General features: G+C 42.2%; 1 protein-coding gene across 1 annotated transcript in view; it reads right to left on the bottom strand.

Moving 5' to 3' along the window:
• The window catches only part of LATS2 (large tumor suppressor kinase 2), a 41,914-nt gene that overhangs the window by 4,652 nt on the left and 11,570 nt on the right, over positions 1-25,692 (bottom strand). The window contains exons 2-3 of the mRNA XM_009072416.1: positions 7,334-7,466; positions 2,159-3,696 (exon numbers count right to left, since the gene is read on the bottom strand). Of these exons, the coding sequence (XP_009070664.1) occupies positions 2,159-3,696; positions 7,334-7,466 (1,671 nt within the window). The remainder of the gene's footprint in view (positions 1-2,158; positions 3,697-7,333; positions 7,467-25,692) is intronic.

Genomic DNA, 25,692 nt, shown 5'->3' with positions numbered 1-25,692 from the left:
ACACATTTTGGAACCTTCTTTAGAAACTGTTTTTCTTCCTCTGCCATATAAAGCCTCCACTCTCAAGGTTTGTAGAGCTCCTGAGGATCTGCTCTATAAAATTCTCTCTTTTCCCCCCCCCGAATATGTGCATATAATCCTCAGGTCTGGCCTCTCCTCAGTCACTGCAGCCCAGACTCTGGTGCTATTTCCCCCCCTAAATGCATTATTTTCCCTCTGCACCTAAGCTGTAAAAAAGCTGGCTTGTCTACCTCCTGTCCCCAGAGGGCCTCCAAGTAACATTTCACATAGCTGTGTTGAGAAACTTCCTGCGAAAGGGAAAAGCTGCTGTATCAAACCAGACTTTCTCCACCCTTCAAGGCAGAGCCTGCACCCTGCCAACTTTGGTGCCTGTCCCTCAGAGCCATTTGGTGCTCTCCACGAGCAGAAGCCCCTGGGCTGATCCCCAGAATCCTCTGATAACTCATCCACTGCAGCGTGCCCCTTTCTTTCTGCATACCCCAGTTCCAAAATCTGAATTAACTGGCATCAGCTGAACCACTCTGAGAGGAAGATTAGTGCCTGGTGAGGAGGGGCCATGGGGAGGGTGCAGGGAGTTGAGGCTGACTGATGAGCAGGCTAGAAACCCAAGCATACACCCACAGGGCTGCTGCTTAGGTTGATTAGGTAGTCTAGGTATCTAAAGATGAATGTGGGCAGCCAGACTATGCATGAGATCCCCACGGTATAAAAAATTAAATCTGTATGAATAAAGGATGGAGGAGGTCTGCAGAAACTTGCAGAACAGGTAGGATGAATCTTCAGACTGAAGGGAACAGCCAAATCAAAACAAGGAATACTGTTTCTAAAATGAAAGGCAAGTACATCAATCCATAATAAAGGCAGTGTTTATTTTTTAAAGGTAAAATAATTACTGTGTTGTGTTCTTGGTTAATTCTAGAATAATGCAATATTCAGATAGCCAAAATCTCCTGTGTGTGTATTTTCAGCCAGTGATGAGGTTGCTAGGGGAAGGAGTTGGTTTTGTTTATCGCTGAATTATCTTGGACTGAGGGAAAGCTGAAAAGTCAGAAGAACTAACGCAATTAGCTGCTGTTTTACTTCTCTAGAGATCTGTCCCTATCTCAGCCTCAGGAAAATACTCACTCAAAATCCAAGCAACACAACACAATTTGTACTTGCTGTGAGGACAAACTATTAACTGTCACTAAAATGCTGACCTTTCAAGAGGTTTTAGAGGCATATTCTTTTAATTTTATCCTCAACAAACAAACCACTGCATTTTCTGGAGCAATGTGAGCATACAATTAATTGCCTCTGGAAACCGACTGTGCTAGGGGAAGATTGAGTAGTTAATTATTACCCACAATGTGTTAATAATAGCTTTCCTTAGAGCTTATCCTTAAATGCAAAAGTAGACTAGCCATATTCTTCTAGCCATGCCTGGGAAAAGAACCTCTTCCACATTTCAAAATTAAAACCAGAACTGCCAGAGCAACCATCTTTGGCAGCTTTGTTTAAAGCAGGGCCATCAGAGAACCACCTTAGATTTGAGAGCTACAATTAAGCATGAAAGAAGCTCCCTCACCCCAAGCACCTCTGTGAGACCTGCCTCTGGAACAAGTCCCAGCAAGGGTGCCAAAATCAGTTCAAGCTGGCCAAGGTATGAGTACTTGTGCGACACTATTACTTACATGTGTTCAACAGACAGCTTCCAGTCAAGTATTACACACTCATCTGAAAATATGGCACAGTGAATACACTGCCAAGTTAAACCATGAGCAGCTATCATGGAACAGGGAGGAAGAACTGGAGCAGAAAGTTTTGCAAGAGCTGCTGAAGTATGGCCAGAGTTGTCTCAGCCTCAAGCTTGCCCTCTGAGTTCTTGCCTATGCAAACCTACTACCTTCCTGCTATGGGATTTTTTGCTTCATTTTACTTTTCTGGTATGAAGATATATCATTTCACATCTTGGGTTTTTCAAACAGCCTTCCAGACCTGCATCCACACTTCTAAGTGAATATAGTCTGGTATAGGGAGGTGTCTGATACCTACTACTTCCAGCTGAGTTTGCCTTTATAAATTTTTGATTGATTAAAAATAGTAATAATCAGTTTGACCCCCTTAGTTTTTATTATAACAAAACAAGGAGAATTACTTTTGCCATTTCTTGCTCCAACTGCAATCTTCTGTTAATTTTCTGCTGGTAGGTCTTTATGACATTTTCCACATGTTGCTCCATGTAGAACTTGAAGGCGAAAGGCGAGTAACTCTTTATTCGGGATTCTCGCTTTTCCTCGTCTTTGCCATTTTTTCGCACAGGCACAGGAGATGTCTGGATCTGCTTTTTATCCTTGCTTGGTTTTTCGGCTTTACTGCTCTTGGTGCTTTTATCATTTCGCTCACTGTTCTCCTCAGCCTTACTGCATGTTGAACTGGGCACTACACGGAGGGTCTGCTCCATGCCCATGCATAAGCAGTTGATATCAAACTGCTCAGAGGTACCAGGAAGTAGCAAATGCTTGGGATACGGTGGTGGTGGACACCGCAGCTCCTGGTTCCCGTAATCCACATCAAGCTGATAAGCAGTAGCTGCTCCAACAGGTGGCACATGCTGCTCAATGATCTCCAAGCCATCCACAGCTGGTGCCTGTGCAGGTAACCAACCAGGATGGGAAGGCCCCACTGCAGTCTGAGGCTCAGGTCTCATCACTCGCATGCTCTTCACCGGCTGGAGAATATGAGCAGATGTGACTGCTGTGGTTGTATTTGGAGATGTAATTGAAGGATCAGGTTTTCCCGGAGGAACTTGCCTTATAGATACTGTCACTTGTGGCTGTTGCTGGTGATTGTTAAAGGAGTTTGTTCTGCTCGGCACTGTGGCATCGGGTCTGAAGGATACGTGTTGCCGTGGAGATGCTTCTATTCCTGGGTTTTGTAAAGAGTCTCGGCGTGATGGTGTTGCTGCCTGCCACTGCTGAACTTGAGGATTATTCATGTCATAGAGGTCCATATTTAGGCTGTTTCTAGACGGAGTTAATAGATTTTGTGGTGGACTGTCTGAAAAATCATTAGCAAAGGCTGGACCTCTGGGTATCACATGCATTTGATGAGAAGAAGGACTTGTCTGTTTGTGATGAGAATGTGACATATACAGGCTTGCTGGTGCCTGCTGAAACGCATGACCAGTGTTATTCTGAACAACTGCCCCTTTATTTGGGAGATTGGCATATCCTCCCTCCTGCTGCATCTTGTTTTGGAAGGATGGACTCCGCTGAACACCATACCCCATCGGTTCCCCCTGCACCATCATGTGCTGCCTACTGTAATGTTGGCTGTTGGAGCCATGGGACGCCTGCAGCTGCAAAGCTTGACCGCTGTGATTAGCCACTGGGTAATTAATCACAGAAGACTCAATATTCGCAGGGTATGTTTTCTGCTGATGGCTTGTTGGTGTGCTGTGAGTGCCTACTCCAGAGGGTCGCTGTACAGCAGCATTCATGGCTGAAGACTGCGACGTCGAGATTAAATAGTCCATGTATTGCCTTGGAACTTCAGTAAGCATATTTGCACCTTCTGCTCCAAAGCCTGTCCCTTCATAGGCTGCATTACTGATCTGATGGTAGGACGGAAAAGCTTCATTTGATCCTTCAAAGCTTGGCCTGCGGGTTACATTATTTGGCACAATACCCTTGCCTTCACAAAAAGAACACAGAAGAATGTTAGGAAACAATTCAGGTGAACCAATTACTTTGCATTACTTATCCATCTATGCATGCAGACGTACACACGCGCGCACACTGCGGAGGGAGTTTGTGTTATAAAAACACCTTTCAAAATCTAAATTAAGCACTCTAAACACTGAAAGTTAGAGGAGCCAAGTACTCCTACTGATAACGAGCCACTGGCCCACAACACTGCTCACACCAGGAATCATCAGGGAGTCCTATCAAATCATGAAAATAGAAGCACAAATTCCCTAACTATGAACTCATCAGATTACACTACAGCCTGTTTTTTAAAGCTGGACCAGTATGATCAGTCATTACTCACAGAGAGGAGGAAGCTACAGAGCAGGGGGTTAAGGACAGCACCAATGGGAGGAAAAAAGCTCCCAGGACTGTCCGTACAACTTAAAAGTCAACATTGCCATAAGCTAATAAGTCCTCACACAGTCCACATCTTCTGTATAGTGAGCCCACTGCTCACACTGGGGATCTGTTTACATCTTTCTGTTCCATCGTTCTCCTCAAAAAATCCTTTTTTCCCTCTCCTTCATTCAAACAAAGGCATCATGCAGTTTGTTCTGTATACTTTCCAATGTGTTGGACACACCTTTCATCTGTTTGGAAGGAAAATCTTTCAGGGTGTCAACATACTAATCTTAGCTTGAAGAATGTGCAGAGACAAGATAGCAGCATTCCTACAATGGAAGTGTTAATGGCACTTTTCATCAGTTCTTTGATCTCAGGACAAATTGCAGGTGTATAAAGCACTGGCTGTGCTAAAAAGACAAGAGGAGACTCTGTGCTGTTGTTATTTTTTTGTTCCCCTTCTGGTCCTTTAGCTTTCACAAATCACAGGAGTTGGCCCATTTATGCTTGAACAATTTCCTTTTAAATCTTGACTTCACAAGGCCTGTAAGAATAGCTGTATTGAACCAACAGGCCTGAGCACTGTATTGCAAGCTTTCTGCATTGCAGGGTGTCCCAGCTGGGCCAGATGCAGCACACCCAAGCATGGGTGCGACACGCAGACACACAAGGATGGGCACATTATTAAGACAGGTTTATGCACCCTCTCTGCACACTGAAGAGGCTGCCCCCACACTAAACACTTTCATGAACAATGAAATGCTCTGAAATTAATCAGGTTGGACAAATAAACAGTGCTCTTTAAAGTCAAACCTGTAATTGGCAGCAATTTCTCCTGCAATAATGCAAGGCCAGGCTTCCTGAGGCTGTACTTAGAACAGCACTCCCTGACAGCTCATCTATTGGGACACACTGACATGCACTGATGAGGCTGTGGCAATCCAAAGCATCCTAAGAAGTGGGTACTCTGGCCTGAAAGTGGGAGGCAGCCATAAGAACACATTTGTCATCTCTGTCAGCAGGATTCATGCTGAACCTCAGGGGCAAACTGACTCTGCTTTTCCCTATGACAGGCCATGAAGGAAAGTACCAACAATTATTGTCCTTCTTTGGGACACATACTTCAGCTGTGCCAGGAATCCTGATGTCAAGAGAAGTATGATGTCCACCTCCTAAATTTGTACAACAGTAAGTCTGTTCTGAAGGAATACTTGGATTTCTGAAGATACCAAACATGGTGGCTGCAAATGATTTCTTCTTTTTTTCCACATATTCCTATCCAGTATGGCTCCATACATCAGCACATAGAATTCAAAACCAAAAGATTTAAATTCTAAAACTGCAAATTAAAAGTTGCTAAGCAGCATTACATACTTCCTAATGAACTAGAGGAGACCTATGCTATCCTAGCACAAACAACACCATACCAAACACATCAGTAGGATTTTTTGCAGCACCTAAGCCAGGCAAACATCAATTGCATTAAGGCTTGCATTCTGTGTATCTTAAAAGCAAAGGTGGATCTTCATCTGGAAAGGTTAAATATTCCAAAGAGATGCATGCATTGGAATGTTAAGAAAGCAAAACCAAATGCAAAATGAAAGGCAACTGAGCAACTAAAATCTTAGCCTAGAAAGATTTTTCAACCCTTTCAGAGGAAATGTATGCTCTTTATGGCTGGGTGTGTTCTTTCACTTTAAGGAGTAAGGTCTTCATAACATAAAACGCAGCTCAGTAATTCTGTCAAAGTTATTCTAACTTCTCCTTAAGGCCCAGTTGAAGCCACATTTGTGCATGTATTAGGATAGAGCTCTCCAAGTACCAAACTGGCCAGTATTACTTACTCTGTCATGTGGTCATTCTGCAGGGTAACACACTCAGAAATGTGTTCTTAGAGGCTTCCAGAATTTCCCAAAACAATAAAACAGAAAGTTTAACACTCACAGAAAGGGCAGCTGATCTGCCCCTTACACAGAACCATCATCCTTTCTCACCACACGTGAAGCTCCATTTCTGAGTGACCACCTGACAAATGAGATTCTTCCCTGTATGTGGCTACCCTCAAGGTACCCCAGGGAAGACGTGGCTTTAATGAAGATCTCCTTCCTGTCCAGAGATTTCTCTTTGCAAACTTAATGGGATTTCTCTTCCTCAGCTTTCATTATCTATGGACATGTCCCTCTATCAGCTACACCAAACTGACCACCTTTCCCAACAAAGACCTTAAATTTGACCAAGAGGCAAGGAAGGAGGAAGGTGTTTCTGAGGTGGCCAAGAAGAGAGCTCTGTCATGTGGGAATCATTTGCACTCAGTAAACTCAAATTATGACCACACTTGGACACCTATGCTACTATAATAGGATTGTTTGAATGGTTTCATTAGTTTCAACTAGTCCAACACAGACAAGACCTTTTAAGACTAAACTGTTGTCAATGTTGCAAGACTAGGTCCTTGTCAAACAAAACAGGCCCCTGACAACAGCTCTCCAATCTTCTCAACTCTTGACCCACTAACCCTTCTGCAGCATGTAACACTCCAGTGTGATGATGCAGGTGCAGCCAGTCAGAGGATGGATGCCTGTCTGCTTGGCCAACTTTTGAAACTTAAAGAAGATAAAACTAGCAAACTCTACCCAAACCAGAGGTTACCCTGATCCCAGATCAAAAGCATTCTGCAGGGCTGTAAGTGCTAATATCTGCATGGAAACAACTCTTGCAAGGCCTTTTGTCAGCTATGGTCTGATGTTTGCTGATGAGGCATGTGCAGGGCCCAAATGCTCCGATTTGCTAATTTACACGAAATGGAGCTGAAGCAGACTAGCAGGGATGAGTGGAAAAACTTCTGCTCAGCCCACACTATTTCTGCAGTGTACTTACAAGGATGTTAACATGAACAAATTCCTGGGAAGTGAGCTATTTCACAACTCCATAGCAATTACCTACAAGCCTAAGCTTTTTCCTCACGGTAAGCTTGAGATGACCTGAGCTGACTTGCACCAAAGGATTTCTGTTGAAGAAGGTGGACTGTGAATGTGTACACAGACAGTTCCTTCAAAGCAGGTGAGTTGTATTCAGGTTCCAGCTCACCTTGCAGGGCCACATTCACTTCACTGTCTTGTACAAGACTAGTAGGAACACTATCAACCCACTACCTCTCACCAGCAACGACTCTCCTTCACAAACCAGATTATTGCAAGAAAGAAGAACACAGTTTAAGAAAATAAAAAGCTCATGCTTACCCGGTGAGGTTTGCTTGATTACACGCACTATCTGTTCATTTCTAGGATCCAAGTAGCTCATCTTACTGATATACTCCAGAGCTGCTTCAATACTTCTGCTACCTGTCTGCTTCAGTGCTCGGACAGCCATCTCCTGTATAAAGCAAACGAGTTCAATCGCATTGAGACAAAACTCAAGCACTGTGCTGCAGGCTAGAAAGCAGTAAGTGTTCTTACATTAATAGGAACATTTTAAACACAGCTGCCTGAAGCTAAATGGACTCATATTTTGAGAACATTTGCATGCCTTACACAACTCAAAAACTGCAAGAAGGAAATAAGAAAACCCACAACCTCCCCATATTCTGGTAATTAAAGAAGCATCAAGTTGAAATGTGTGCTTTAAGATTCCTCAAAGTAATCTTCAAATGAGGTCTGGAAAAGGCAGCATAGTTTGACAGTGGATGAAACAAAATGAAAACTTGGCTGTTGGTATTTGAGAGCATGTCTCTTAGTCACACCTGAACACAGTAAAAGGTTTATCCTTTCACAGATGCCACAAGGAGCTAATTAGAGGGAGGTTGATTTCTGCTCGCTAGAGTCAATAGGGAAGAAAAACTATTGTTTTCTGTATGGCTGGGACACCTTTCACTATTTGTTTGGAAAATGACTGAAAGTCACACTGTTAGTCTTTCTAGCTTGTATCTAGTTAATATAGGTGTCCTGAAAACTAAAACCTGAAAACTAAAACTGGGGCCAATATGAATGCTCTAGATAAATTAACACAACCACGGCTAGCTCTACAGCCAGCAAGTTACAGCCACCTACAGTTTGTTTATGCTTTTACCTATAGCTCAGGTACATAGAATACCTTTCAACAATGAGTCTAGCACTGCACAGTTACAAAGCAAAAGTCACAAATCCTCAGGATGCTGCATGGTCTTTTCTGAAATGATGGAGAAACTGAAATCCAGAGTTTTAATGCTGAATTTAACTCACTGAACTTCACCCACCAAAAAGCTAGACACCTAGCTGAAAGCAGTTGCTGAGAACCTTTCTAGAACCACTTCCAAGAAGAAATTCATAAAATGGATATAACAAGAGATAAACTGATCTCTGGTGACAGATGAAGCTGAATGAAATGAATACCACCACCAAGGAGTTGCCTGCAAATGTCAGTATCCCAATATCTTGCCACTTTACTACTATTTTTAGGGGAATTCTGTCATCACAACCTGCCCACTGAGCACTGAATCAGATTGAGTTTGTGACTTTTTGGCCTGGCTTGCCGATTGCAGATGTGACAGCTGGGTTGGCACAAGCACACTGCTCTCCCAGGGTCAGTTCTGCACATGGGCTAGTAGTCAGGTAACCACAACTGGAGCAAGGAGCAACTTTGCTTGACTGAACTGCACGTACATGTAACATACTTGCTAATTGTTTACTTAGCAAGGGAGGATCATCTCAGATGACACTAATTCACACTTAGCGCAGAGCCATGCGCTGGCACTTGGCATTTTGCTTCGCTTAGCTCAGTCCCTTCCTACTCCCCCCAAAATGGCAGCATTTTCTCCATTACTCAGAGGTTCTGCTTGGGGAACAGCTATAGCAAGCTGAATATTTTTCATACAATTTATGACTCATAATTCATAGAAAGGCAGTAGTTGGTTTCACATTTCCTATAGCTGAAATACTTCACTGACATCAACACATTACTAAGGGCAATTTGAAATCAACAGAAAAGTATTATGTATGAAGGAAAGAATTTCCCACAATGGTTTTTCCTCTCTTTCTTTCTTTTTTTTCTTCATCTGGATACATTTCTAAAGTATTAGCAAATTTGCATCCTAGTGCTCAGCATTCTCATTATCCAGGGACTCTGGGCTTTACAGCCCTGTTCCACTGGGCTGCTAACACACTCTGTCCTGTTTACACTAGTTGGATCTAGTCTTAGATCATAAGTCTTAAAGTTTCCTAAATCAAATATGATCAAATTAAATGATCCGTACACACATTTGGGCTGGCTTTGATGTTGGGTTTTTTTTCGGTACTGAGAAAATAAATGGTTGGTAAACCAGAGCAAATCTCACTGATTAATAAATCAGCCTATATGATCCATTTCTCCCCCTCTTAGCTGTGTTGGCTGTATATAATTCAAAGGGGCTAAAGCAGGATTATCACCAGCACAGTGATACCATCTCCGAAAGCAATGCTCTTCCCTCCCATACTGTGGCAGTACTTTCCCCGCTTTTGCCATTGCCTATGAGTGAAAAGCCAAGTAAAAATTACACTGCTCTACTTGAAGCTGCATGTTCTACCTTCAGCACATATGCTAAGGGATTCATATTTAAACTTCAGTTGGAATAATGTGAGGGGACGAGCACAACATATTTCACTGTGCACTGCTGGATAACCTAAAAGCCCAGCAAGATCTTGGGACCAGCAAGTGTGTCCCTGGCAAACTCACCCTTGCAAGCCCCCAGTGCTCCATGCTCCAGCTCACTGCTCCTCATCTTTCATTAGGTCAGTTCCCACCCTCCAAAGGTTTTCCTCATTACATACCTTGTTTGCTTAGCATTTACATGACTGCTGGAAAAAATGAAGTAAGTTTTTTAGTGGTTCAAAAGAACACCTGTGATTTCCCTGTATACCATCCCATAGCTGTGGCCCTTTCCCCTGTAGCTCTCATGAGACACAAATAACACCAGTTTCTGATACTGGTTCACAAAAGCTTCTCATCATCTCTAAGCAAATGGAGAGCAACCAACAAAAAAAATAAGCATTCCACATACAAAAGGAAAAGGTTTTTCCTCAGAGGCAGATCACATATAATCATAATTTTCCACCCAGGAGACAAATCCCTCTGGGAGCATCTGACACTCCAGCAGAGTGGAGGGCAACATGAAGCTCCAGCACTGTTACAGCTATCCTTTGTCCTTTCTCTGCATTGTTTTTCCCATGTCCACAGCTCTCTTTTCTCCAGCAGCCACCTGAAAAGGGCTACATTAATTCCAACACCTTTTCATTAGGGATGGAGGACAGCCTGATGCATAGCTAGGGCTCACAGAGGCTGTGCTCTGCCTGAGGTGGCTGCTAGCACCTGGGGCATGGTAGCCTCTCCTTCCCATATGCAATGCAGTGATGAGCTCTGCTGAGCAAGGGAGCATGGCTGGGATGAAGCAGGGAAGGGCTGGCCTCCAGCAGGGGCCAGAGCTTGGGCTCCATTTGCTGGGAATCAATATAAGGGCTGTTTTGAGGGATGGGAAGAAGGGCAGAAGTTGGATTAACCAGTGTCAGTGATTACACTTGCTGGAGAGCAGAGGCTTAAGTGAGGATGGAACATGTTTGTGAGAAGCAGCAGAATGGCTCAAGGAGAGAAATCAATGCCAAAATCTTGGAAACCGATATAGTAGACAGTAGAAGGGCTGAGGAAACAAGAGGACAGACACTGGGCAAGGATAAGAGTGCACAGCTACACTGACACAGATAGAGCTGTCTTGATTTTACACCACTCTAAGGAAAGTACGTTTTAGAAAGAGAAGGGAAAAAACGACCAGGAATGAAAGAGGAAAATGAAAATCTACTTGGAGCTGCAGCCAATGCCAAAACACTCAAGTAAGCACAGGATCAAATCCAGCTCCCACTGAGGTCAACAAAGATTTCCATTAACTGCAAGGTACACTGCATCAGGCCCTCTGCTCCAGATTGTTTCCTTTTCACCAGGCCAAACGCTGTCAGCCGCAGTACGGGCTGAGAATCCTTGGCTGTTGGCTGTGCTGTGCTGCCCCACAGCCAGCTGTCAGGCTGCAAGGAGAAACACAAGCCACTGCCAGCACACATGTAAACCCCAAGGTAACGGAGCGGCCCCGGCCCCAACTCATTCTTTGTGTTCTGTACGTTCTCTTCGAAGGATTCAACCATGTCCCCATGCAGGGCTTTCATGCACCTTTTTGCTTCCAGACATCACTAGCTATTGATGAAAAAATAAACCAGAAAAAGTAATGGTGAAAAGCTACGAGGGGAAAATGTGCATTTACAATTAGCTCAAATAACTCTGTAATGAATGTTACAACTGAAATATTGAAATGAGGTTTCAGTGGTGAGCTGTGGTTCTAGACAGATCTAATGGAAAAGCAAAGTCAGGCCATGAACCACAAAGCAGATTGAGGAAACTCTGCACGATCCGAAATTTGTGGCTTCGTAGAGCAAAATGGGGAGGGTGGAGTTTCCCAGTTAGTTCCTACAGTGGGCTACCTAAACCAGACAGCTGCATGGTCCACATGCTCTCCGTTATTTCCCCAGTCTCACGCTGGTAGAAGGCAGCTTTCCAGCAGATTTCAAGATTTTGCTAGAAGGAAGGCCACTTTTGAGCTCAGATGCTCAATAGGGAAAATCCTTGTTTGATGGTAAACAGATATTTGGATGTGTGCATATAAAGACTTGGTCTCACTCTGTGCTCTGTAGGCAATGTGAAAGGCTTTCCCCATTTTACCCTCCTGCCTGGCTGTACTCCACCAGCACTGGCAGAGGTTTGCGTTCTTGCTGTACTACAGGGTTGTCCAGCAACATTTTTCATTCAGAAAGCTCCTTGTTGCCAAGATGTATTTATCATCTGAGTGAAGATTGCACAAGAGGTTACAATAAGTAAGACTTTTTCCCAAGAACATTGTGTCTGAAGGAGACAATAGGTCCTCCAAGATTTGGCAAGGGTAATTAACTGCTAACAACAACAAAAATTAATTACTTGCTTTCCATTCACAAAGAAGGACAGGCGACAGATGCAGGAAACAGATACAGGTTCCCCACAGAAGGGAAAAAAACTAAAGTTCATGCCAGATGAGATGATCCAGAATTGATTACAAGGCTTTCTGTGATAGCCCACCATTGTAAGATGTTTCATTCATGATTTTAAACACGCATGACCTAAGAAATTCAGGAAACAACATACACAATATAAATATACTCTGTCAGAACTGCTGCAGCTCAATAGAACAGAGAAATTAATTTTGTTATATTCTCTATCTGTAATTATTGTCCAGATGGACACTGCATCCAGTTTTGTACTCTACTTTTGTTTTGGCTCTTTTCAGGTTGCTAACACCAGGGGCTAAATTTTGCCCACAAATTTCCATGTCTAACTATAACCTTGATTAAAATATTCTAACCACATAATTAGGAAATTATAGTGAGTACCATAGTGCTTTTCAGTTTTAGGGTATCAAAAAAGCAGGAAGAAATTAGCACTAGCAGAAACCTACTGAGTGCCCATTTGTTTGCTGCAGTATCAGTCAGTCCATTCATAAACCATGTAACCCATTCTGAAACTAATGGAGATCTACCCCAAGGATGGTTAAGATCCTTCTGCCCCCACTGCTCCTGTTGCAAACTCTTCCACTGCTTCGGCAGTGACAAACCTCACTCTTACTTTCAGCCTAAATTATGCAGTTTATTCCCTCTGCCTTTAGTTTTGATTGACTTTTAACTTCAGCAGTTCTGCTGTTACCTACGGAGAGTAAGTCCCCTTTTCAGCCTAACAGATGCTTGCACCTTGGCCCCCTGGGCTGAAAAAAACCCATTCTTCTAGCTTTCCCTTGTAAAACAGGATCTTCAGTCTCATTACCACTGTAGTAGCCCATCTCTGTATCAAGAAAGATCAGATTGAGACATGATTCTGATAAGAGCTGCACATACCATTCTTGATGACATGCAAACACTTGTGGAAAAGTTACCCTTTGTAACCCTTTTTTCTTTGTTGATTTCACCAGAGGAAGTTTGAACTTGGGGCCTTAATCCTGCTTTTAGTCCTTGCTCACAGCATTTCTACCTTTTGTGCTCCTGAAGTATTTTCAGTTCTGGTAGCACTCCAGCTCTGAAGGTCATCCATTATTTTGGTTGGATGCTCTAGCCTTGCTTTGCACTGACTGTGCATTCCCACTTCACATTGTCAGAGTGCTTCCCTTTTTTTTTTTTTTTAATACCAGACTTATTAAGGGTAAAAGTATGCAGAAGAGACACACTATAGCACATAAAATTGGAGCAGACAGAAAAAGAATATAGATGGGTGACAAAGTAGAAGACTCACTGAGTTAATTCACACAAATGTATGAAAACAAAATGACTGTAAATTAGAAATGGAGAATTACAGGCAAAGAACAACTTTAACCAGAAGGTTTTTATGTAACACTTTCAAGGGATATTTGAACAACGAACAAAGGGAGTATGCCCAAAGGATGGAGGGGAAATTTTGGAAATAATACAATGCTCTTCCTATCAGAAGAAAAACAAGTAAAAATAAATCTAACCTGACAGTTGCTGCTATGCCACTGCTCATTCTGCTTGCCTTCCAACTCTTTGGGTCTCTATTTAGACAGAAGTTAGGCACATTCACTGTTCTCTGTGTGTGTGGCATCCAGTACAATGGAGTCTTGCTATTGTTGTGCTTGTGGCAGCATGATAACATATTATTAAAATAAGGTAATTAAGTCCAGCCCCAAATATGCAACTTGGAGCAGCAGGCAAAATACGTTGGAGAGTTGAAGTGTCAATTCTACTGAATCCTAGCACAGAAACCCTTGTATTGCTACAAACCAACCCTGAAATAAGATTACCTTAATCCTCTAAGCCACAGGACATGGCACATTTCACAGAATCACAGAATCATTTAGGCTGGAAAAGACCTCAGTCATCATGAAGTCCAACCTTTCACTGATCACCACCTTGTCACTAAGTGCCATGTCCAGTCATTTCTTGAACACCTGCAGGGATGGTAACTCCACCACCTCCCTGAGCAGCCCACTTCAATGCTTAACAAACCCTTCTATGAAGAAAGTCTTCCTGATGTCCAACTACATTCCTTCCATAGCTGTATTTCCCATAGATAGGGAAGGAATGAGATAAAATAAAAGTAACTAGATCATCTATAGTTACTTTTTTTATTTACAAAAAGCATGTTTTGATGATCAAGACTATAGCTGTTCAAAATGTTTCCAGTATCATTTCAAATTTAAAACAGCTCTGGATGATTAAAAAACAAACAAATGAACCAGACAAGTGACACCAATATTTGAAATTTATCACTTTGGGTTTTGTATTTCACTAGCCCTAGAATAAATACAAAGTTCTTTCACAAGTATCACAAAAAATACTTTTCTACTGTTTCTTCCCAGATGCCATTCCTTAAGTTGATGACTAATCAAAACTATTTAACTTCTCCCAAGAGAAGAAAAAAACCACTATATAGACTTAGCAGCAGGGTACTTGCAAATAACAACCACCATATCACATCATCAACTTGGGAATGGTAAGAGCGAAAAAAACAAGAGTTGAGAACAGTAATTATAAATATAACTCCTTGGCAGGTGCCTCAAAAGGTACTAGTTCCCTCAAAATACTTTTTAACACTACGCAACTTATACTAAGTAGCAGCACAGAATTTCTTTTTTGCCTGTGTGTTTTTGTTTGCTTGTTCTTTTCACTGAACCCATATAGTACATTCCCCCACCACACAGAGGAGTTTGCCATTTTCCACTACAGTCCTTGTGTTCCAGGAGTTGTTCAAATATGGCTCTTTGCCTGAAAAGGAGAGATACGAACTTCAGGCACTGAGCCAATCTGAGGTCCCAAAGTTAAGACATTTGGAAATAAACCAAGCACGGCTGCTCAACATATTTCCAAACAAATGCCTGTAAAATGAAGGGAGTATTTATAACAAGGCATCTCCAGACAAAGAGTGCATATGTAAACACTTCAAGAAGCTCTGATGAACTATTCAAGAGATGCAATCTGTTTAAAGAAAACACACACATGCACTGCAATGTCAGTTTTCAAACCCAATCAGCAGATTTAATCAGACAACTCCTGTTACCTCCCGTAAGTGTGTGTACGGACTGACAAGCATACAGGGGTTATACAACATGTGCATGTCTGTGCATAGGATTTTGTTTAAATTAATCTAATTTCAAGTAAGCCTGTGAGCCCTCTGAAAGCAATACATAAAGACATAACACCTTCTTTCATGAAATAAGGCCCTTATTTGTGTCCCCTGTCAGACAAGACGAGTAATTGCATTAGATATATTTATATATACATTTATTGTAGCATTTCTGGAAGCACGTCAGGCACTCTCAAAAAGACTTGGAAAGGGGAAGGCCGGCAGGAAGCTGGAAGAGGTCCTACCCCAGGCAACAAACCTGCACTCTGCACAAAGTTTAAGTGCCATGAAAGAACAAATAGGCAAGGAGAGACCACAGCATTAACAACAGTTTCGGAAAGGGAGTGAAAATAACAAAGAGCCATCATGAATGCCACTTTTTTTTCCCTTTCTTCCAAGTAGGCTGAGCTGGTCTGTCTGGAGAACTTCATCATGGAGGCAACTTAATAGACAGACATGACAAGAGTCTGTTCTCCCTGTCCACGCCAGCCTTGGAAAAAGCAGATCCGTGGCTGAAAAGCTGAAGGCAGAAGCCTAATTTCCCTAGATACTTGGTGGAGAGAGTTATACTGTTAACACCCAACACACGCAGTGACTTGCTGCGTACGTCAGAGGCTCTAATTCCCCCTTCTTTCCCCCAACTTTTCAAAGAGCACACACCCCTGGTTTAGCAATCAGACTTGGACAACAGTAATAGGTAATAGTAATAGCTCCCCAAGTACAGAAAATTCCCATTCTGGAAAACACATGCTTTGCCTCAGATCCCACATCAGGACAGAGGTGTAAAGAGTGAGCACACAGCATTCAATTTTGAGCACATGTAGTACTTCAGAGCTACCTAAAATTCGCAGGCCATGTTTACATTAATAGTAAAATAAACGAGAGAGGAAAGTGTGTATTTGTACACCTGCAGTGCTTGAGGTATCTCCTAGCTGCACAAAATCCTTTCTACTGCGATGGCAACCCAAAGCCTTCTGCACTGTGCTGAGCCCTACACAGACACAAGGGAAGAATCCTATTCTGAAAAGGATTTCTAAATTAAAACAGAACAAACAATTGTATATACAGCCATAACTGTTCCTCATTACTCTTTAAGTATGCTCACTGGAGAGCTATTTAAACTATTTAGAGTTCAGTCTAACCAAATGACCCATGGCGGGTGCATCAACAGACAAAAAGTTGGACAAATCTCTCCTAATCTTTCCTCAGCGCTGGAGCAGGAGCACTATTATGTGCTAATTCAAAAATCTTATACTGAGGCAAATCATGTTATAAACAGCATTTACAAATTACTGCACCGGCAAGTTTACATTACAGAGCAGCATGGAAGAGCTTTGCTTACTTCATGCATGAGTGAATGTACATGTGCACACATGGAAGTGTGCACACAGCTACTTTCCAAAGGTGTAATTTTACTTCCCTGAAATCCCCTTGCTTTGGCTACAGGAACAGGGAACTTCTCACCCCCTGCACATGGTCTATAGGAGGTTGAGCCTTGGCTCCAGTTCACTTCTGTCTGGCAGCCACTCTAGTGACCTGTCTTGTGTCACACAGTGCCTCAGCCATATGCCCTGCATTAACCAGGGCAGCTTAAGAGTTTTTCCTGTTCCCACAAGGCAAGCCACAGCACTATTCATAAGACTTTTAATATTCCAGAGGTAAGAGAACATCCTACAATAGCTTTTGATCTCTGAAGAAAATGAAACAGAAGGCAATTAGAAAACAAATTCAAGTACAACCAAATGAGTTGTCCCAAACTAAGAAGCTGAAAATGCCTTCCAGGTTCCCGTTCATATTTTTTAATAACTACAGGTGTTATCTAACACACCATCTCCTTTTCATACCAAGCCCAATACTGGATGGGCTCTGAGGCTTGCAACTGTAACTCAAATAACAAGAGTCACCCATCTAGTATTCCAAAGCAAATCCTTTCTATACAGCAGAGAAGTCGAAGCCAGTGGAAAGCCTTTTACTAAACCTCTGGATTTTGATTCGAGTTACTTGAGTAACTTGAGTGTAACTTGAGTGAGTCTTGAATGCAACATTTCCCATCTCCCCGTTTTCTACTTTTCCTTATCCTAGCAGTAAAGTGGCTGAGCTGACGCAGAGCACTCTTTCAGCAGCAGCACTGAGTAGCAGGGTTTGCAAAAAGCTATTAGCAGACAATATCAAGCATTGCAGCCTTTAGAGCTAGGAAGAAGACACTCATGAGGCAAGAACCTTCAAATACCCAGTCACCATTTAGTTTGAAACTTTCCTCTGAATTGGTATGATTTCCACCCAGAAAGCAAAAATTAATCCAGAAACTCAATTTAAAGAGCTTGAAAAGACAGGACTTTTTTACTATCACTTCTTCATAAAGCACATCAAAGTACTTACCAGAACAGGAGAAGTGCAGTGCATGTCACCAACGCAATCAGAAAGTTTTCCTACCCAAGAGAATGGGCAGACTACAGTCAGACTAATTCCTCCACTTCTGCCATTGTCTGTCTCAGCCTAATGAAACATGCAAATTTGGCTAGCAGTGATGACATTAATACCCATGTAAGTCTTAAAGGCCAATTTAAGAATATTAGTAACACTGCAGGACCCAGCAAAGAACCAATAAAGGTTCCCCCAGAAAAAAAGAAACACAGTAAGTTGCCTTCAGGAATTTATTGATTCCACTGAAATCTCACAAACTCTCAACACACACAGGGCATACTGAAGAGCCTTGCTCAGAAGGCATCTTCAAAGTTGAGGTAGAACTGGACCCAGCCTTGAAGGAAAGGTGCACCACATCGCAGAACAACAGTGTTGTTCGAAAAAAGGTGCTCCAGGACAGCTTAATTTCCAGTTGTCTACCAGGATTCTCACACATGAAATCCAGCCATGAACAAGAAATAGCTTCTGCTGCTCTGCCCTCTGGGGGTCCAAGTGAGTGTCCCTACACTCAAGGTGTGCAATCTTAAAAAATAAACCCAAACCCGAACCTACTCCTGATAAAATGCATCTGACATTATTGCATATATTAAGATGGCAACTCCAGCAGAAGCAACACCTTGCTGTGCAAAGGCCAGCTGTCATTTAAGAAGGACTATATAAAACTCTCTTAAGTTTACTCTTGGAATTGGGTTCTTTCACGTTCTTTCTCTCGGGTGGGATATTTTGCAGTATTAGTATTTTACACCTATTAGTAACCAGGACTATTTGCTGCAAGAGCAGCAGGCCATCCACACTCTCCTCCAGACCTGCTTTTCACACAGTGAGCCGTCAGAATGGTAGCATGACCCCTTCCTACCAGCACACACATCTCACCCTTTTTTTTCTGAGACAGCAGCTTCTTATTCTATCAGGGCAAGTAAATCAAGCTGGATAGAATAGCAGTTCAGTGAAGGTTTCATGATGAGCTTATTCCTCTTCATTAGCAACAAGTGATGTGTTTGCTAATTTTATTGCTCACGCATTAGCCACAAATGCATTTGGCTGTGAGTACCTCTACAATAATACTATTTGCGTATCAAAGCATTTCTTTTCAGTGGCCACAGACACCAATATGAGTGCTTCTCAGTTGCTCTCCCTTCTACTATAAAGATACGTATATATTGAACTACGTATAAAAGAGGATTTTTACAAATATTCACAGAACTCACAAATTATTTCTTAGCCAAATTCAATACAAGTGACTTGAAAACTGGGTATTTAGATTCAGCAAGATGAGTTATGAGGTTTGTTGTCCAGGAATAAAGCCCCAAAGTGCAGAAAAGAATCGTGTCAAAGACTGGAAGAGTTTCTTTGCATTGCCAAAGACAACTGTTCCCCAGAAAGTCACACGGTGCTGCAAATTTGCAATGCTTTAGTACTGTTTATTGCACTTCTCCATATCCAGCTCTACAAATTGAATTTTGCACCTATTCCTGTTAACAGTGCCTCTGTCATTTTTACTGAGTGCTGCCTACTGAAAGCACTACAAATTTTCATACATTTTGCAAGACTTTAACATTTAAAAAGTGATCCTTCTTTCCCTGCCTCATCTTATAACATTATATGGCTTTTTTTTTCAGTTTTAAACCACTAGAACTTTTAAGTGTTTTAAAACCTCCAAGGCAAGAAAAATTAAAGACAGTAAAATTAAGTTGCACATTCATATTCAAGGTCAAATACTAATCCCATTTTCCATACAAGGTTCAAGAATGTTCCTGATATGGCCTTTAGAAGTTTACGAGGGTTTTGTTCCCCTAATTTTTCTTTGGGGAGTACTTTAATGGAACTTATAAAACCTCCAGGATATCTGGTTGGAATGCATTACCACTGAGCTGCTCTGTCCTTTGAGGATTTGTACCACAATGGGACCCCAACTGACATCAAGCAGTAACGCATGGTCAAAAAGCAAAAAATACTTCTGAGAAACACAGCTCCACTGTGAGACAAATGAAGGCTACTTTTCCCTCAGCCTTCCAGTGCAACACAGCACATCTCACGTGACTGGAGCAACATCTGGGTTTTATCTTGAGAATCCTAATATTTTTCCGTAGAGTCACATACACATATACACAGAATGCAAGTGCTGGGCAAGGCAACTTGGCATATTTATTGCTCAGAGTAGGATGATGTAAAACTTATACACACAACACTTTTTAATTTGTTGGCATTTTTAAATTTTATGTGTTAATTGTAATGTTGTCTTTTTTTTAAAAGTTCTCATTCAAAAATATTAAAAGGCATTCAGCTTTTAACATTTTAAAATCAATATGCTCAACCTTGTAATGCAATATACTCATACTCTGTAGCACTTAAGATCTCGTTAGATATTTTCCAGAAGTTTCCATGCAGCACTTAGTTTCATTTACCCTATCAAACACACATGTATAACTACAGGCCCAAATGTAAGAACTGCTAAACACCATTGACTGGCATTTAATGATTTTTAAGACTACAAAAATATCTCTTTGCACTAAACACTTTAGTCAAGTCCAAGTCACTGAAGCTTTCTGCAGCTGCAAGATAAAACTCTCAAATCTACCAGTGCCAGAGGCAAATAAAAAAAGAAAAAAGAGAAAGAAAAAAACCCCAGCTGGATAAAATATCTTAAGGTCAGGCTTTTTACATGTAAAGCAGCCGCAGCAAAATTATTCACATTCTTAGCACATAGCTGACCAGGACAAGATTCCACAGAGAGGTAAACAATTCCCCCAAGAGAGCAGCTGCATCTTCTTCAGCTCATGAGCTACTTGGGGGAGGGAGAAATGCCCTCTGAGGTCCCCAAAACTGAACAGAAGTGTGAAGCAAAGAATGCTTCTGCTCCATGATAATGCTTCAGTTGACTGCTCCTTTACAGTGCTCCGTGAGAACAGTGTAAAAAATAATTAATTCATTAATTAATTAATAAAATGAAATAAAAACAGTTGGTAACAGGGTTTGATTGATTTTTTAGAGGAAACTCATAAGCAGACACCCAAGTCCTGTGCAACACAGAAGAGTGGAGGGATAAGTATTAGGTAATATTGAAGAGAAGAACTGAAAGAAATACAGTCATGCAGCTTTGCTTTGATTGCATATTTGAAAGTATAAAACAAGTTATTTCTTTCTAGGTTTCCACAATATCTGTCTCAAATTCTCCTTTTTTAATCTGCTTTATGCCTTAACAGTATCTTTGTTCAGTTCACTTCGATATTACTTCTGTTGGCTACTGGCCACGTGGCACTTTAATAGTCAAGACACACAGTACTGAAGAAGCATCTTTCTTGCTCCGCTCCATTTACATGCAAAGGCTGTGAGATGTCTTTTAGGTTGCTGCAGGAAAATAAACCCTCTGGGAAGATTCTCCTCAACGCCATGCCCTTAAGATTAGCATCTTCACACAAACCTGCCATTAGCCACCAGTGAAACCAGCACAGCAATACGAAAAACGACCACATTGCTACTTTCAGCATTCATAACTTAGTATTCAGCTATTATCTTCCAGCTGCAAGTGTGTCGGCAGAAAGCTATTTGATCATGTCCCTGGCTGCAGTCGCTGCTCCCTGTGCCGGAAGTATCTCCTGCTTTCCTCTTGCCTGGCCACACTGTTTCCCACCAGCGACAGCTGGGTTAGCACAGACCTATGATTTAGCTCTTGAAGCATTTTGCCCCAAGTGAGCCTGGGTTGACTGCAGCAGCAGCTCAGCTGGTGCAGCAGGACCTGGGTGAGAGGAGGGGTAAGATGAGACAGCAGTGAGCAGATGGCCCTCTCTGGAGCACAGCTGGAAGGAGAGCACGTGAGCACAAGGCTGAGCTTTCTCTCGGCATTTCCTCTGATGGTGGTTGACAGCCAAGGCAGCTGCCACCACTCTCAACTTCTCTGCTCCTTTCTGTGCCTCCCTGCTGTACCCCTCAATTGTGCTCATGTGCCTTCCACCATCCTCAAAGGGTTATTTTTAACCTGGATCACTTCCCTGATCAGTCACCCCTCAGCTCCACAAACACTGGGCTGGCACAGCTTGCGAGAATGAACTGGGGAGGAACGAGTGGGAAGAAGGGCAGCTCTGGCAGCAACACTGAAAGCTGCTCTCCAGGAGTCCCAGCCCAGGAGTCTCCTCTACTTCCTTCATACCAACATACAAACTTCTCAGGTGAATGGAATATGCTTGTGATATCTCAGACCGTAAGGTTTTTCTTTTATTTTTCCCCTCTATGCTGCCTTAAGAAAGTTTTTAATTGCAGTATTTTGTGTGTTTGTGTCATATTAAGTTTAACAAGCTAATCTCTCTCTTGTGTAGTTATCACTTAATATTTCAAGGCAACAAGAGGACATTTTTCAGAAATACATCTGATCATTTAAAAAGATACAGCCAAGGGGAAATGTCTTACACGACAGGCTATAAATCAACATGTTAGACAAGTAATTTTAAACCACAGGAGGAAGAAAAAAAATCTCACTGTATCAAGCCAATAAAAACCCTGTAACACTCTAGAATATATTGGACCTACTCCATAATAACTATATTTCTTAGGAAAATACAGTATTTTGAACTCTAAAGAAGTCTGAACTTGATTAAACTGAAACAAAGGAGAGGGAGGAGAGCAGAGCAGAGGGCACGATTCCACTCATCCTTCCTGCACAGTTGAAATCTGAGGAGGAAGTTTGAGAAGGCTCGAACAGATATGCTCCCTTGAACAAGTTGTTCAGTGTTGACACATTTGCCTAGTAGTTCCCAGCTATGCTGGCAGTGGGTCAGTACTCCTCACCTCTCTCCTTCAAGCCTTTACTCAAACTTTTAGGACACTCTTGTTTTCCAGTGCTTTCAACCCATATCACTTGACAAGAGAACTGGCAATTGTTTTTCAGGCCCAGTACTGTTTGGGTAAAGTGCCTCCTTAGCAAGTTTGCTGACAACACAAAGCTGGGAGGATTGGCTGATACCCCAGAGTGCTGTGCAGCCCTACAGAAGGACCTTGGCAGGTTGGAGAAGTAGGCATAGAGGAACTGTCTGAAATTCAGCAAAGGCAAATGCAGGGTCCTGCACCTGGGGAGGAATAATCCCATGCACCAGTATAGGCTGGGGGGGTGACCTGCAGGAAAGCAGCTCTGCAGAGAAGGGCCTGGGGGTCCTGGTGGACAAGAAGATGCCCAAGAGCCAGCAGTGTGCCCCTGTGGCCAAGAAGACCAGTAGTATCCTGGGGTGCATTAGGAAGAATAGTGAGGCCACATCTGGCATGCTGTGTACAGTTTTGGGCTCCCCAGTACAAGAGAGACATGGAGCTCCTGGAGTTGGGTCCAGCAGAAAGGCAACAAAGATGATTAAGGGAGTGGAGCATCTCTCTTACAAGGAAAGGCTGAGGGAGTTGGGCATGTTCAGCCTTGAGAAGCGACAACTATGAGGGAACTTCATCAGTATCTCTAACTGAAGGGAGAGTATTGAGAGGATGGAGCCAGGCTCTTCTAGTTGTTACCAAGCAATAGAACAAGAGGCAACAGGCAGAAACTGATGTACAGGAAATTCCACCTGAACATGAGGAAGAGCTTCTTTACTGTATGCGTGACTGAGCACTGGAACAGATTGCCCAGCGAGGTTGTGGAGTCTCCCTCACTGGAGACAGTCAAGAACTATCTGAACACAGTCCTGTGCCATGTGCTCTAGGCTGACTCTGCTTGAGCAGGGAGGTTGGATCAGATGACCCACTGTGGTCTTTTCCAACTGTACCCATTATTATCACCATCATCATCATTATTATTACAGCACATGCTCAGTTGTATGAATACTATTCAAAGACAGCAATGTTTCTTATACGATCTTTAAGGGTGCAAAACATTATGCAACCCGTAAGAGACAAGTGATCACTTTTCTTCCTTGAGAAAACATTCTTAAAATCGAGGTCTACAGCAAAATCACACTGAACAAAATTCTTCTTGAACATTTCAGAAGCAGAATAAATACTGTCCAGTGCTTTAATGAGATAACACCAGCAGTAACAAGCACAATTCTGCATGGCACGGGAGGGAAGACTCATAACACAGACTCCCAGAAACTAAGACTCAACAACGTGCAGTAGTGCACTGGTGAACGACTCAGTTGCTGGATGATGTCAAAAAAACATACAGTTTCTCTGCACCTGTTTGACAAAACTGCCAAAGGTAAGGATATATATCTGGCAATCAAGTTCCAACTTCCTAAATTTCCCCTAAGGGAACTGGGTGGAGACAGTACTCCTACTCGTTTCTCACCTGTGTGCGTGTTGCCAAGTACTGTTAAACATGTCATTGCATCATACCACACTGCAGGTTCATGAGAAGATCTGTGTTTGTATTCTTTGAGCATGCCAAGCCCAAAATAAAGCTAAGACTCCATGGCAATGATACATAGAGATGGTCTCCTGTATTATTTTGATGATCACATTCCTCATACACCAAGAGGTAGTCTTGGAGTAATTTCACCAGTTCCAGAGAAATGGTCTTTCTTCACTCCCACGGTGTGTGCATCTTACTTGGGCTTCCGATGTGTGCACACTGCCTTGGATAATGCTGTGAGACGCAGAATCACAGATGCAGTGACTCCCAAACAGCAGTGTTCAGGACACTCTGCTTCCAAGGACAACATTTACTTCCCGTAACAGGCATTGCAACTGGCTATTCCTTTTCTCCCAGGCATCCATCAGCTCTTAAAATTGTCAACATTATGAATACTTATTTTTCATTAAGCTTTCCAGTGTCTGCCACCACCTTCAGAGACTAACCACACAGAGGCCAGTGATAATCAAGCTTACAACTATGTGTATACGTATACATACACAAAAATTATGTGTGAAAACCTGAATCTAGACATTTTTTCCACAACTGAAATTCGTAAGACTTATGTTTCAGAAGATGAAGTAGCTGAGATGTTGGAACTATCTGAATTACTGCCATGCAAAAAAAACAGTAACACAGCCATAGCCGCTCCATATGCAGCCATTGCTTGAATGACTAAAATGATTCTTGTACATCAATTTTAACAGTCAGTTTTCAAGTTGCAGCTTTTCTCTGCAACAAGGTAGAGCTAAGAATCTAGAGTAGAAGTACCTGACCTGTAATCATCTGTCAGCCTACATTTTAAATAGGATCTATGTCCTACATGCCAAATGAGTTTACAGTGAGTATTACAATGCTCCCATCTAAGCAATCAATCTGCCAAACGCCTTCTGCATTCTTCCTAACCTGGAGCATATGGGTTTGGACACTCCACCAGCTAACTACTCATTTACTCCTGCTCTGAACACTTACGTATGTTTTCAATACAACCTCACACTCTCCTCTTGAAGAATGTTAAGTAAGCAGACATAAGACTGACAGAGATATCTATGCAAACAATAAACCCACTAAATATAATTATCCTTTTCTCTGTGCTGTACCTTCTTACATTCCAGTCCTAGAAAAATCCATTCAGGTTGTAATGCCTTCTGCTTAGAGACACATTTGCATCACAGAGCTTTACTGCAAGGTCAATGTACCAGTAGCTTTGTATCTTATTATCAGTGCCATGCAAATGTGAAACCCAAAGTGGACAGTAAAACTCTTCACAGCAATTTACACTGGTAACACTATCCATACCATGCCAAGGTTTTCCCAATTTCTAACCTGCAGGTCATGGACCAAAGATCTTGTTCTGCCAGGAAAGGCATCATCATATTTTTTTTTCTAATGTCATTACAAATACTTGGAAAATTCTGTGGACACCAACATCAAAATTTAGAAAAGAGAGAGAGAAAATACCAGGTAAGCTACAAGTTACAGGAACAGTAACTGTTTATTAATTATCACATATGGGCTGAGTTCAACTGTCCATGTCATCTGAAATCCAAGCTACCAATATTAAATAGATTTGAACAGATTTCCATTTAAGGTCAAAATCTGTGCCAAACCCTAAGTCAAAGTAAATGGACTTAGCATGTGTGTGTACTGGTGGAACAGGAGGACTCTTTTACTGCTTAAAATAAGCAGCAAAGCTCCGGCCTG

The sequence above is a fragment of the Acanthisitta chloris genome, unplaced genomic scaffold, assembly GCF_000695815.1.
Source record: "Acanthisitta chloris isolate BGI_N310 unplaced genomic scaffold, ASM69581v1 scaffold33193, whole genome shotgun sequence".
Taxonomy (NCBI): Eukaryota; Metazoa; Chordata; class Aves; order Passeriformes; family Acanthisittidae; genus Acanthisitta; species Acanthisitta chloris.
This window is presented reverse-complemented; position numbering and strand designations above follow the sequence as displayed.